At 57.5% G+C, this 14,308-nt stretch overlaps 1 protein-coding gene across 16 annotated transcripts in view; it reads right to left on the reverse strand.

Annotated features, from left to right (window-relative positions):
* Positions 1 to 4,580: 4,580 nt before the first annotated feature.
* PHLDB1 (pleckstrin homology like domain family B member 1) overlaps positions 4,581 to 14,308 on the reverse strand; it is a 48,902-nt gene continuing 39,174 nt past the window's right edge. For 15 of the 16 annotated variants that reach the window (XM_027082133.1, XM_027082130.1, XM_027082136.1 and 12 more), the window contains 4 exons: positions 12,202 to 12,318; positions 11,826 to 11,928; positions 6,989 to 7,074; positions 4,581 to 6,024 (listed from right to left, as the gene is read on the reverse strand). In XM_027082133.1, coding sequence (XP_026937934.1) covers positions 5,884 to 6,024; positions 6,989 to 7,074; positions 11,826 to 11,928; positions 12,202 to 12,318 — 447 coding nt within the window. In that variant the 3' untranslated portion in view covers positions 4,581 to 5,883. The remainder of the gene's footprint in view (positions 6,025 to 6,988; positions 7,075 to 11,825; positions 11,929 to 12,201; positions 12,319 to 14,308) is intronic. The other variant, XM_027082141.1, reaches the window with a different exon arrangement.

A 14,308-nucleotide genomic window follows, 5' to 3' on the forward strand; every position in this document is an offset into this window, starting at 1 on the left:
CTGGAACTCCTGGCCGGGCAGGGAGATGCCCAGTCTCCTGGGTGTGGTGGAAACCCATGTTCTCATGGGGAGAGGAAGCCACCACAGTGGGTGAGGTGAGAACAAGAGGTTGGGCATCCTGGGTGGGCAGATGTGGCTACAGGTAGCTGCCGCAGGCTGGTGCCTGGCCCAGATGCATCCTCTACGCCCTTTCTGCAAAAACTGCTGTCATGTGCAGAAATGTGCAAAGTCTGAGAGTAGGTGCTCAGAAGTCCCCCCACCATGTGTGTGCAGGCAGCCCTCGAGTCTCAGCCCCAGGCCCAGCCATGTACATCTTTCAGGCAACTGAGGATTTTAAAAAAGAGGTGTTTTTGATCTCCAGGTGGCTGTGGTTTGAGCAGGGTGGCGGGAGGGGACTTGAGGCTCTCTTGTCTTGCTCCAGGCCTGGCCAGGGAGCTGGGCCTGCCTGGGAGGAAGGGACAGTGCTGTGGTGTGCAGGCTGGTGGCCAAGCTGCAAAGGAGCAAGTGCTACAGGGTCTGCCCTCCCGCTGCGGCCCCTCCTCTCCTGCTGCCGGGACAGAGCTCCCCACATCCCCCTCATAGCAGCCCCCATCCCCAACCTCAGTGGTGTTATGCCTGTTCCCTTGGCCCTCTGGGGTGTCTCCTGCCCCAGGGATGGCCCAAAACAGGGCCTGGACCAGTAGGAGAGGCAGGTGCATGACGGGGCACCCTGGCCGATATGACACAGCCCCCGGAGCACAGATTGGCACCCCTGTCCTGGGAACACAGGCCCCCATGCCCTCAGGATCACCATCTGAGAGGGGCTACATCACTGGCACTCTTGGCAAGAGGAGAGGGGGCCTGGCACTGAGAGGCTCTAGGCCTGCCGTGACCAAGCAGGAGGCGGAGCCATGCTGGCTCAGCTGCCCTGGGGCCCACAGCGCTGGACTGCCCAGAGCTATCAGATCACTACCTGAGATGTGGGACCCTCCTGCCCAGGGGAGTCCTGACACTCCCCATCAGAGCAAACACACAAGAGATTGAGAGGCTGGCCGGGCACGCCCTCACCTGGGTCCCCTGTAAAGGATATATCAATGCAGGACGTAGCTCTTTCCCCTGGAGCTCACAGAGATGTTCCTGTTCTTAGTCCAAAAGTCCAACTCCAAGGCCAGGGTCTCAATGTTGTCCCCGGGGTGGAGCCAAGCACCACCTCCCCCGCAGGCACCCTTCCCAAGCCCCGTCCTGGGAGGTCTCAGGAACGGGGATGCAGGGCAGCACGGGGAGGGGTGCCCACCGTAGGAAGGTGGTTCTGCAGCATGCCCTTCAGCATCTGGGGCATCTCAGAGAGGAACAGACCCTCCATCAGCCAGTAGGAGTCCCTGGGAGGACAGCTCAGGCATCACACCACCCCACGCAGGATGCCCCGCGGGCCCCTGGCTCCCCCCGCGCATGCCCTGCTCCCTGCCCCGAAGCCCCCGGCCGCTCCCCAGTAGTAGAACTCAACAAAGCGCCCACCGGGCACAACGAAGGGGTGTCTTGAGTAGATCAGAGAGAAATGCTCAGGGTGGCTGAGGACCTCTGGCCTCACCTGGAGTCAGGGGAGAGGGCACAGGGAGCCTGGGACCCACGTGGAGTGGGGGCTGGAGGAGGCTGGGAAGCTGGAGGCCCTGGCAGCCGTGGGCTTTGGAGCCAGGCAACCCGGGCTTGGGTTCTGGCTCTGGGGCTGCTCAGCCGTGTGGCCTTGGTCAAGGTCCGTGGGGAGTCTGGTCTGCTGGTCCCCACATGCTGGCCTCTGGCATCCCAGCAAGAGCACGACGGTGTGCAGGAGCCTGGACCGCTCAGCCCAGTGCCCCCCGAATCTCGGCTGCCACTGTGAAGCCAGGCCCAGAGGATCAGGGCCCCCCAATTCTGGCCCAGGTGTGGATGAAACCCCAGTACCTTTTCCCAGTGAGGCAGATGTGGACGGACATGGCCAAGGGAGAGCACAGTAGGACCAGAGTGGGGCTTGCTGTGTCCACATCAGGTGTTTTCTCTGTCCATCCTCTCCCAGTTCTACACCCGTGAGGTGGCTTTAGTGGGAGAGAGTCAGCCCGTCAGGGATTTGGCGGGGAGGAGCGGAAGGGGCTCGGGTGTGCTCCCACTGGGTGAGGGGCTGGTGAGGAAGTGGGCCAAGCTGGCACACGACCCTGGAGCACTGCCCTGTGCCAGTGGGTGCCAGGGCCCTGGGGTCAGGCTGGAGGACAGGTGCTGTGCAGCTAGGGGCAAACTGCTGCCCTCTCTGAGCCTCAGACAAAGGAGAGAAAGTGCGCTATAGTGTGCTGAGCACAGGGCTGGGCCAGGATCAGCAGTAGCAATTATCATTCCTGAGCAGAGACCTCACCAGAGGAGCTCAGGGACCAGGGAGTCCCGCAGGGGAGTGAACAGTCACCATGTGGTGTAAAGGGCAGGACGGGGCAGCCTGGGGGTGGAGGACAGGCTCGTTTTGCCTGGGGGAGGCTGGGGAGGGCAGAAGGTGAGGAGTTAGAAGTAGATGTTTCCGACCTCCCCCTCAGTTCTTTCTAGAGAGTCCTGTAGGGCCCGAGTAGGGGCTCTGGTTACTCCTAAACCCAGTGCCCCCTGGGAGAATGACTCCCAAGCTGTGAGGTACTAAAATTTGCAGAAACCAAGCTAGGCCGCGCTGAAGGCTGGCCTGTGAGACAAGGAGGAAGGTGGCTGGTCAAGTATGGCCTTCAGCATAAAAGATCTGGAAATTCACCCCATTTACCACACTCCTCTTGGGGCCGTGACCCGGGCAACGTGGACAAGGCTCTGAAATACCTGGAGGCGAGGGGGCAGCAGGGCGGGCTGCTACACTGGGGACAGGGCCACCCGTCACTCCCTGACTCTGACCTGTGACCTCTGGCAAGTGGCAGCCACACCCCACTCCGCCCAGGGCCTTAGCCTGAGGGTCCCACTTCTGCCACCAGGGGGCAGCTGTGAGCCAAGGAGAGAAGGCCCCCAAAGGGGACATCTGGCTTCGGGAGGGCCCAGCCTCTTGGTTCCCTGTCCAGCCCCCACCTACACTCATGGTAACGTCTGGAACCTTCTAGGACAGCCAGATCCTCACCTACCAGAAGACAGGCCAGCAGTGGGACTTCTCCAATGCCTGGGCCCCCTGCAGGACCTGCTCATCAGAGGTGAGGAGGCAGGGATGGGGCCTCTCCCAGGGCCTCAGCCCACGGATAGGTAGAGGGTCCGCCTGCCTGGTTCTGGGGAGGCGTGAACAAATGAGGCAGAGGCCCTTCTTTGGCTCCTCTGCTCTCTCCGCCTCTCACTCAGCAAACACTTACACCTACCTCCACCTGTCAGGGTAATCGGCCCTCCTCTCTCCACACCCAGGCCTGGATGGGAGCAGGTTGGCCCCCGGCTCCAGGAGGGAGGCCTTAGCGCCCGGGGCCTCTTTCCCTCCTTGAGGAGAATAAGGCTCAGGCCTCTGCTCCCCCTGGGATGGGGGCTCTGGAGATTCAGGGTCCTACCTGGGGTGGGGTCCAGGTCTGGCCAAGTCTCCTTCAGCCAGAGCCCAGGAAGTAGCTTTCCAGCTGGCCCAGAATTGCATCCGAACCAACTGTGACATCTACTCCAAAAAGTCAGCCATGTATGAGAAGGTGAGCCGCCCCTGAGCCCAGTCCCTCGAGGTCCTCCTCCCCACGGTGAGATGGAGGAATGGTCAGGCTGTGCAAAGCCCAGGCCCACACAGCTGGGGACAGTGGCGGCACCTGGTGGCCATTCTTGGGCACTGCAGGGGTCAGAGCTGCAGGCCAGAGCAGCTTCTCCCTAAGGGGCTCCCATTTCTGGCTTCCCTAGAGGCCTGGCGTTGCAGGGCTGGGGTAGGGCCTGACCTTAGAGCCCATCCTCTTGTCCCCAGTATGATGTCAGCAACAGTGGACAACCAGGTGGTGGAGGGGAGTATGAAGTTCAGGTGAGTGGGCCACAGCCTCCAGGGAACTTCGGGGCTCTGCCGTCCCTGCAACTGACCATGACCTCCCCTCTCCGGACCTGTTTTTTCCATGGAGGTGGGTCCCAGGGAAGGGCCTGACTGGTGCTCCCTGGTACCCCTGGGGCTATGCAGGGCCAGAGCCTCTAGGTGGGGACCCATATACCCCATAAAAGGACGTGGGGGCCTTCCCCAGAGATCTTGCCCCACTGACCTTACCTCTCTCCAGGAGGGGTTTGGCTGGACCACTATGGTGACCGGCTGAGCTCGGGGACCCACACAGCTTTCCTGGAGCCCCACTGCCTTGCAGCTGCCCTTCTGCTTAGCCTCCTGCCTCAGGGATGGGCCTTCACGCCCTCATCTGGCTCCAGCTCCTGCCAATTAAACCTCCACATGAGTCCCTGCGTTCTCCTGCCTCTCGATCCTTTATCCCTGGAGAGTCCACCCCCCACCCCCAGGCCGGTCCTTGGTCACAGTGGAGTGGAGGCAGGGTAGGGACCTGGAGGTCACGGTTGGGCCCTGGGTCCCTGGAACATCTAATAAGGTGGAAATGCTGCACTGTGGGGAGACCTAGCTTTCCTAACCCACGTATCCCAACCCCATGTCCCCCACCACCAGGCCTCCCAAAGACATAGTCCAAATGCTTTATTGTTCTGCTGAGATGCTTACAAATACTGAAAAACATCCAGCCTGGACCCAGCAACCATGGCCCAGGGCTGGGAAGGGGGACAGGGAGGTGGGCTTAGTGTTAAGGCGGAAAGGGCTGAGCACAGACAGCTGGAGGCCTGGTCCTCTGCTCTCCATTTCATCCCCCTTCTGAGGCTGCAGGGAGGGCAACCAGACCTCAGGGCACCCCCCTCTGCTGCTTCCTCTCCTGCTCAGGACTTCCATCAGGGAGAATCTGAACAACCCTGTGTCAGAAACTCAGCCCTATAACAGAACCCCAAAGACAGCCTTCTAGCTTCTTCTCCCATCCAATGGCTCCTCCTCTGGTCTATAGTTCCCAGCTTCACCCCTTCTGGCTCTCAGCAAGGCACGAGTGGAAGGGGGAGGGCTGGACAGGGGAGCCAGCAGGCTGTGTATCAGGGCCTGGAGACGCAGGCAGGGGGCAGGGAGAAGGTGTTCAGTCCCTTCCCCCCAGCAGGAGATGCCCAAGGGCCTGGGCTGGAGAGAACATGGCACATACCCTCAGACGGGCCCACCGCAGAAGCAGTGGGCTGAGCCACGGAGCCACGGCAATTAGTATGTAACCATGGCGATGAAGCCGTCACTGTGGTGACCATGGTGATGGGTCTGTAAAAAGGTGATAGAGCTGGGACCTCAAGGATGACACTTCCGGTCTCTGGCCCTTCAGCAAAGTAATAAAAAATATAAACGCAGGACAACAACGGGGTAGAGCGGGGTTTGAGAAGTACACCGCCTGAGCTGTTACCCCACTCTGAATGTGGCTCTGCTCAGCCCCCAAGGCCCCTGCAAAGGGGGCTGAGGCAAGAGGGGATCTTTGGCAGCTTCTGGTACCATAATTAGTCCTTTACAAAAGAGAACACAGGCTGGGGAGCACAGGTGCCAGGTCAGAGCGGAGGGGCCCCTCTGTGACAGCTCCTCAGCCTGGCTGGGCCTGGGGCAGGACCCTGAAGGGTTATTGCAAGTTCTGGGCTCCCAGGAGGCAGCAAAGCCCCCTCCCCAACTTTTATCTCCTGGCTGGTTCTTTAGGGGGCCGGAGCTCAGAAACTCACAGGACGAGCTCCTTACAGAACATTACAAAGTCACTTCTTGTACAAAACCCCAGTCATGCTCCGCCCTCCAGGGCCTCTGGGAGCACTTGTGTGAGGCCTGAGGCCCAGGGCGTGACTGTCTCCAGGGGCGAGTGGAGCAGCAGGCAGTTGGGCCTGGGTCCTGGGCCAGCCTGAGGGTCCACAAGGCCCATTCGGTCAGTTCATGAACTGGGTGTAGCCCTCCGCCCCGGTGACGATGACATCCATCCAGATGCGCATGGCCTCTGCGGACGGGGCCACCATGTAGTACAGCCGGTCGTGGGTCTTCACACAGAAGGTGAGGGCCGGGTTTGGGCTCTGCCGAGGGAGAGAGGAAGGTCTAAGCCAGGGCCCACCCCCAAAGGCCAGGAGCATCTTGCATCTGCCTCGCCGTCTGCCCTTCCTCTCTCTGGCTCCAGGATGCCCTGGAGCTCGAGGCTGAGTCCTAAATAGGCCCAGAGCCCAATCCCCACCACCAGGTGGGCCCCAAGGTGAGACAGTCCCCTCCTCTCAGCTGGGCAGTCCTTGGACCCTGGCAGGGACAGACGCTGCCAGGCGGGGGCCCTGCTCCTTGGTACCCGCAGGCACAAAAGGGAAAGACTCAGTCTCAAAGGGCTGCTCCAGTGAGGACCAGAGTCTCTTCTCAGCAAAAGAGGAACAGATGGAAAAAGCTACAAGTGGGATGCTGGGCCCCAGGACCCCAGAAGGGCAGAAGATCAGGGATAGAGTGGGCATCTGAGGCTTGGCGGGAGGGAGGCTGACCTGCATGAAGGCAGATGGTCCCAGCCTCAAACGTCTCCTGTTTACCAATCCTCTTGACCAGATCTAGCCTCTGAGGGCCCCCTACTCCCCTTGTAGCCATCCCTTCTGCACTGCCCACCCCCACGGAGGGACACATCCTCCCGTCACCTCAGGACTGGGAGGCAAGCAAGCGTACTCACGCCCACAGGGGCTTCCTGCTCTCTGCAACCCACCTGGCTCCCCCCTCAGGCCTGGGGGAAGGGGGGGTACTTAGGGGAGAGTCAAGGGTCAGGGGCGAGAAGGGTACAGGAGGCATTAATATGCAGTAGTTCTGGTTACAGGCATATGGGGAGGGGTACCTCAGACACCATAGTGAAGCTGAGAAACCTCTTCTGGGAAAGGGAGAGGGAGAGAGGAAGAGAAAGTTTAGAAAGAGAACAAGAGATGGGTCCGAGCCTCTGAAGAGGGCAGGCTGGAGGCCTTTGCTCACAGGGCCCTGCTGGGCCCACCCCTTCCCCAGGGCTGTCCCTCTGCCCCTCACCTTGGCTGCACTGCGCAGGTGGTCATAGTACACTTCCTCGATGGCCTGGAAATAGATGACCCCTTTCAGCTTCGTCTCATGCTTGTCTGCAAAGGAATAAGGGCCAGGCTCGTGGACGTGGAGCATCCTCACGCGGGAAATGGAGTGATTCCCAGGACTCCAAAACAGAGCCCAGCAGGGAGCCCGGAAGACATGGTCAGTGTTCAGCCTCACTCAGAATTATGGAGGATGCAAATTAGGACTCCACCGAGATACCACTTCTAACCTATCGGAACGGCAAAAATACACCCCAAATACACAGCACACTTTTGGTAAGTCTGTGGAGAAACAGGCGGTGTAATAAATCTGACAGGTGGGAACTGGTAAACCCTTAGGAATGGTTTGGCTGCATCGACCAAAGTTAGAAAGGTGTTTGCCCCTCAAGCCAATTTTTACACTTCACGAAAATTTATCTTACACATGTACAAAATAACAAATTTACAAGCTTCACCGTAGCAGTACCTACAGTCATGAAAGATTAGAAACAAGCCAGGAATCCATCAAGTGGAGACGGCTAAGCAGATTAGAGTGTGCCACGTGAGGGAATACATCCAGCTGTTTAACAGAATGACAGAGAAATATCTGATATAGATACAGATTCAGAAATAAATCTAAGGACTTCCCTGGTGGCACAGTGGTCCGGGAAGATCCCACGTGCCACGAAGCAACTAAGCCCGTGAGCCACAACTACTGAGCCTGCACTCTAGGGCCCGTGTGCCACAACTACTGAGCCCACGTGCTGCAACTACTGAAACCCACGCAGCTGGAGCCCGTGCTTTGCAACGAGACAAGCCACCACAATAAGAAGCCCGCGCACCGCAACGAAGAGTAGTCCCTGCTCACCACAAGAGAAAGCCCACTCACAGCAACAAAGACCCAACGCAGCCAAAAAATAAATAAAAGTAAAAAAATTTAAGAAAAAAAAAGTATCCGCCTGCCAATGCAGGGGACACGGGTTCGAGCCCTGGTCTCTGGTCCAGGAAGATCCCACATGCCGCGGAGCAACTAAGCCCATGCGCCACAACTACTGAGCCTGCGCTCTAGAGCCTGCGAGCCACAACTACTGAAGCCCACGCGCCTACAGCCCGTGCTCCGCAACAAGAGAAGCCCGCGCACCGCAAGAAAGAGTAGCCCCCACTCGATGCAACTAGAGCCGCGTACAGCAACGAAGACCCAATGCAGCCAAAAATAATTAATTAAAAAAAAAAGAAATCTATAAAATATTCCCAGATATCAATATCTAGATATAGATATATTTGAGATAGAAAGATCTCTAAGATACATTAGCAGGAAAACAAGGAATGTATTGGGTGCTACCTTTTGTGTAAGAAAAGGGGTAAGAATACATGTTTGCATTTGTTTATATTCCCCTAAAGATACTCTAGAAGGATACACAAGAGATTTAAAGGTGGTCACCTGTAGTGAGAGGGGGCGTAATGCTCAATTTAAACCTTTTTATGTGTCTTGAGTTTTGAACTATATGAATGCATTTATCTATTTAACTCCAACAGTAAAAACTGGAAGGAAGCATACAGCATCTGGAGGCAGGGGTGGCAGGAAGGAGGTGGGCAAACCTGCAGAGCAGATGACTGCTCGGGTGGCAAGGACAGGGCGCTGGCAGGAGAAAGCACAGGGCCCGGGCCATCCCGTCTTGGGGCAGACACCAAGCAGGCACCTCCACTGACGTCCTGGGCACTGAGCCCAAGTCACAAAGGAAAGGCCACAAGATCACTGAACTCAGACTGCGATGGCTGGCACCTTCCCCCACCCCCAGTGTTGTTTCAGGCCCAGGTATCGATCCCAGATCATTGCTACAGCCTCCTAATGTGCCCCTGCCCCGCCCCCTGCCCCTCAACTCACTGGCCCTGATGCCGAGGGGGGAGCTTCCGGAAGCAAATCGAATCCTGCTGCCTCACTGGACGCTGCTGCCTCATTGGCTGGGCAAAGGTCCCTGACAGGCCGGTGCCAATGCGCCCCTCTGGCCTTGCCTCACATCCCTCCCCTGCACCAACTGCAAGTTCTCTCCGGCCAGATTGAGCTTCTCACGGTCCCCTGACAGTACGCTCTGCCGACACTGGAATGGTCTCCAGCCCATTCCCTTGGCAAACTCCTATGTCATCTTCAAGACCCATTGCAATTGTCACCCCTGGCGTGCACGGTTGTGCTCTCCCGTGCCCCTACAGCACGGATGGTCCTCTGTACAGATCTCACGGTGCTGAATCTGAACCCTCCTTTATCTGTTCGTAGGTCTAGCTCTCCAACACTGACTGCTGTATCCTAGCACACAGCAGGTGCTCAATCAATGTTGAATAAATGAGCCCGAGGCACTGGGATCCAAAGAAGTCAGAGACCCTTCTCTGAGGAGCCCACAATTCGGGGGAAAGGAAAGCAGACACACGGCCGCTTATCAGCTGTGTGACCTGGGCACGGTTAGGACTCCAAGAGAACGCCTACAGGTCACCGGCAGTCACGAGTGTTAAGTGAGAGGACACACTCCGACTGTTCAGCACAGCGTCTGGCACAATGTACGTGGCATCTGTCATGACATCATTGCGCCCCAGGGCTGGTGCCACATGGCAGAGGGACCCTGTATAACACAGGAGTTAACAGCGGAGGGCAGGAACCGCTCCCAGTGAGGCGGGACCAGGAAAGGCTTCCCCAGAGGTGGCTTCTGATCCGGACCCTGTAGAATGGAGGGGTTTCATGGAGTAGGTGGGAGGAGGGTCCAGACAAGGGCAGGGAGGATGTCAGCTTCGAGGAGCAGGCCAGGCACACCCAGGGCCCTGATCCAGCCACAGGCCCGCCTCCACCTGGCACCTCCTCCTCGGAACAGGGACCCAGCCCCATCCTGGCCCCTGGGCCTGGCCTTCCCTCCAGCCTCTGTTCTCTCCCATCTCTTCCTTTATTGGAAATAGTGCCACATTCCTGCCTCTACTTCCTTACCTCCCACCTACCCTTGATAGATCGCGTGCAATCTGGCTCCCACCCCGGTACGCGGTGGAAACCATCCTCTCGTCAAGACCCAACCCCGAATCAAATGGCCTCCGGGTCCACACTACTCTTGGCCTTTCTGCAGCCTCCATCATCGCTGGTGACACCTCCTGCCTGCACATGTCTGCTCCCTTGGCTGGCTTCCTTCTCCATTTCCGCCCTGCCCTCCCCCTCCCCTGTCTGATTGGGTCTCCTTTTGTTTCACAGACATTAAGGAAGGTCACATGCGCCAAGCACCAGCCCAGCACCTGGCATGTGGCTTCCTGCCTCCTGCCCCTTTCGCTTTGCTGGTGCCTCCTTCCTCACAAGGGTGGACCTGCCCCAGAGTGCAGCTCTGTTTCTCCCTCTTCTCTGCTCTAAAGTCTAATTGCCCAAGATCAGTCTTAGCTCTGCCTCTTAGCAGCTGAGAGACCTTGGGCAAGTTACTTAACCTCTCTGTGCCTGATTTTCCTCATCTGTAAAATGAGTGTAAAAACAGCGCTTCCCTCACAAGATCACTGTGAAGATTAAATGAGATGAGGCACGTAGAGTGCTCAGCACGGCATCTGGCTCACACAAGTGTTCAGTAAGTATGATCTGCTATCATTAGTATTATCGTTATTATTATCATTCCAACAGCTTCAACTTTCACTCTGCCTCTAACCCTGACCTTTCTCGTAACCCTAGATGCCCCAGGGGCACTTCAACCTCAACGTGCCTAAGATGGAGCTGTCCTCCCGGGCCTGTTCCTCTCAATCCTGACAAAGTCCCTTCCCAGCCTAGGTGGAAACATGGGGACACGCGTGTCTCTGCCTCCCTGTTCCCAGGGCCCAGGTGGCCAGGGAGGGCTTCTTGGAAGGGATGGCACTTGGCTGGGGACCAGGTCAGGGGGGAAGCAGGATGCTCCAGGCCTGAGCGACTCCAGCACCAAACCCTCCGGCCCTCTCCTTCCAGGCTCCCAGCAGGACCGCTCCTCCCGGCTTTGTGGTTGGGTGGGGCCGGGTGACTGGCTGAACAGACCCCAGCTGGGGCATTTAACGCCAGTGCCAACCCAATCAGGCTTTTCTTTACCCTCTGCCGCTGCAGCCAGCAACGTTCTAGAAAGGCATGCTCTGAAGCAAAGAGAACGCTGACGCAGAGCAGAGCCCCCGCCAACCCACGACGTACATGGACACGTACCAGGAGTAAGTAGGGAAACGCGGGTTTTGAGCCACTGGGATCTTAGGACAGGTCGCTTCCGCGGCGCAGCCTAGCCTATCCTGACCAGGATATGATACAGCATCCCCCGCTCCACGTAGGAGCTGTCCAGAGGGAGTTGCAGGGATGGGAAACTAAGCTGGAGGCTGGGTGCAGAGGGCGGAGGGAGCAGGATGGGCCAGGGTGCTGCCCTCAGGGCTGCCCTGAGCGTCCCGGGCACCACTGGCTGCTCGTGCTGGTGCCTTTGCAGGAACTTGCCCGAGGGGGAATCCACAGGACTCCACGCGCCCACAGCATCTGGGGCCCCCTACAGCACTCCCATCATTCTTTGCTCACTATCTGCCTCCCTGACAAAAGGCTCCAAGGGAGAGAGAGCTGTGGCCACCTTGCTTATCACCAGAGCCGAGAATAGTGCCTGTAACTTATTAGATGCTCAGTAATACTGCTGAAAAAATGAATGAGTGAACAAATCAATGGAGGTGAACCAGGTATACTCTGTACATTTTCAGAGAGGGGAGGACAAGACCCAGCCCAAGCCCCTGGACCCCACTTGGAAGCTTCCAGAAGACCCGCTGTCCTGGGTGACAGAGCTCAGGGGTCCTGGCTCTGGGGCAGTCTTGGGGGAACTCACCCACATAATAGGAAAGGGTGCGCTTGAGTCGATCGAAGACAAACCAGCGCTTCTTCCATGATTTAATCTTGCCACCCATCTTGACCAAGTAGCCACGGCAGACCTGGTGGAATGCAGGGGTGAGGAAAGACCCAAACGTGCAGCCCCTAAACCTTTATTCCCTGAGCAGCAATGTCAGTGCCATCGCCTGTGCCTGTATTTGTCGGGGGGCTGTCCCCAACATCTCTTCAGGCCAGCACACCTGGTCCTGGGACAGAGACCGCTGGTGTTAGGGCAGGAACTAAGGCCACTATTCCGAGGACTCAGGAGGTGCCTCTGAACGTGGGGTCCCCACCACGACACCCACCCCGTGCCCCGGGGCCATGCGTGCCTGTACCTTGCTGCTGAGCACCACATGCAGGCAGGTATCCACACCGTGGCCTGAGGACTCAATGTGCGTCTTCAGGTCAAAGTCCTCCTTCCGGATCGGCAGGTAGCGGGTCAGGGGTCGTGCCTGGGAGCAGAGGGTAGGATCAGTAGGGGCCCCTCTCTTCCCCTGTCATTCCCTTGCCCGGGCCCCTTGGCTTCAGTCCCGAACCCCCGAAAGCCTGCCATCACTCCCTCCCGACCCTCCTGGCTGTCACTCTGGTTTCATGGGGCTTTGGCCAAAGCAGGGACCTGGCACGCCTGTGCTGACTCCACCCACGTCTGGGCAAACTGCTGAACGGCTCTACGCCTCAGTTTCCCAGACACAGCTGTCCTTGTCCTGTTCCTGCCCCTCCTCTCCCTCCTGGGCTGAATGGAACAAAGCAAAGGACCAGATGTGAACATGCTCTTGGAAGAAAAGCCCAATAAGAAGCCTGGTCTTGGGGGCTTCCCTGGTGGCGCAGTGGTTGAGAGTCCGCCTGCCGATGCAGGGGACACGGGTTCGTGCCCCGGCCCGGGAAGATCCCACATGCCGCGGAGCAGCTAGGCCCGTGAGCCGTGGCCGCTGAGCCTGCGCGTCCGGAGCCTGTGCTCCGCAACAAGAGAGGCCACAACAGTGAGAGGCCCACGTACCGCAAAAAAAAAAAAGAAGCCTGGTCTCTAACTTCCTGTGGGGCCTTGTTTGGGTCACAGTCCCTCTCTGGGCCTCTGTCTCCTTATATGTAAACAAGGGCTTTGAACTAGAGAATCTCTAAGGTCTGTTCCACCTCAAAATTTCTGATACTTAACTAGAATTCTCAGTCAACTGGAATTTTTTTCTCCTCTTTATTTCGAGGAAGAATGTTAGAATGACATGAAAAGGAAACATTACAAATTATTTAAAGAAGAAACAGGGACTTCCCTGGTGGCGCAGTGGTTAGGAATCTGCCTGCCAATGCGGGGGACACGGGTTCGAGCCCTGGCCCGGGAGGATCCCACATGCTGCGGAGCAGCTAAGCCCCTGTGCCACAACTGCTGAGCAACTCCCGCTCGCCACAACTAGAGGAAGCCCGCACACAGCAACGAAGACCCAATGCAGCCAAAAATAAATAAATAAAAATAAATTTATTTTAGAAAAAAGAAGAAACAAAACGCTCAACTTCCCGGAGGTGCCCCAAAAATGAGCTGACGCCATCCACCTCCTCAAAGCTGGTGGCCCCTGCAGCCATTCCTGAGCCCCAGCACAGGGGGCTAGAGAAGAGAGTCCCAAAGGGACCACTGACAGAGACAGGAAAGGGGAACTAGGCATTTAGCAAAAGATTCCAAGCACAGAGATCAAACTCACACACAGGGTTTCTTAATTATTTCTAAATTCCCGAGCCAACCTACCCCTTAGAATTCATGTTGCAGCAACATCAGGAAATCATGGAGCTATGATCGCCAGTCACTGCTGGGTAGGACCTCCACGCTGGGGAGGCCTATGGAAACCCCCAGAGGAAGGGACAACCTGTCTGAATCTCACAGGTTCTCCCAGGGGCCCAGGGTCTGGGACCAGACACATGAGTCGATTTCCCTGCCCAACCTAATTTCTCCCTCTCCCTTCAACTGCTCTGCTCAAGTCTCCTGTATAAGGAAAAAGTCCAGGGTTGGCTTTTGTGTAAGGATGGATTCTTGTCCCAAGGAGAAACTAGTACATTCTCTTTTGGAGATGGAAACCGAAAGTCAGAGTGAGGCCAGCTGCTGGTGGTGGGGCCTAGAGCCAAAAGGTCTGGTGGAGTGAGGCTAGGACAGCCACAAAGCACCAGAAGCAGGAGGGCATCAGGGACCGGGAAGGAGGTGCAGTGCAGACTCACGAGGCAGAGGTGAGGCCCCTGCGAGAGGCCAAGGGTAGCCACCCTGATTCTGACTCAGCTCCCATCACTGGAAGGCCTGTCCAGACCCTCTTCTCTAAAAGGTGGCCTGCCGCATCCCCACAACCCAATCAACACACACACACACACACAGACACACACACACAGACACACACAGACACACAGACACACAGACACACAGACACACACACACACACACACACACACACACACACACACACACACACA

This window comes from Aethalodelphis obliquidens, unplaced genomic scaffold (genome assembly GCF_003676395.1).
Source record: "Aethalodelphis obliquidens isolate GAN/ISIS:26980383/991018 unplaced genomic scaffold, ASM367639v1 scaffold46, whole genome shotgun sequence".
NCBI lineage: Eukaryota > Metazoa > Chordata > Mammalia > Artiodactyla > Delphinidae > Aethalodelphis > Aethalodelphis obliquidens.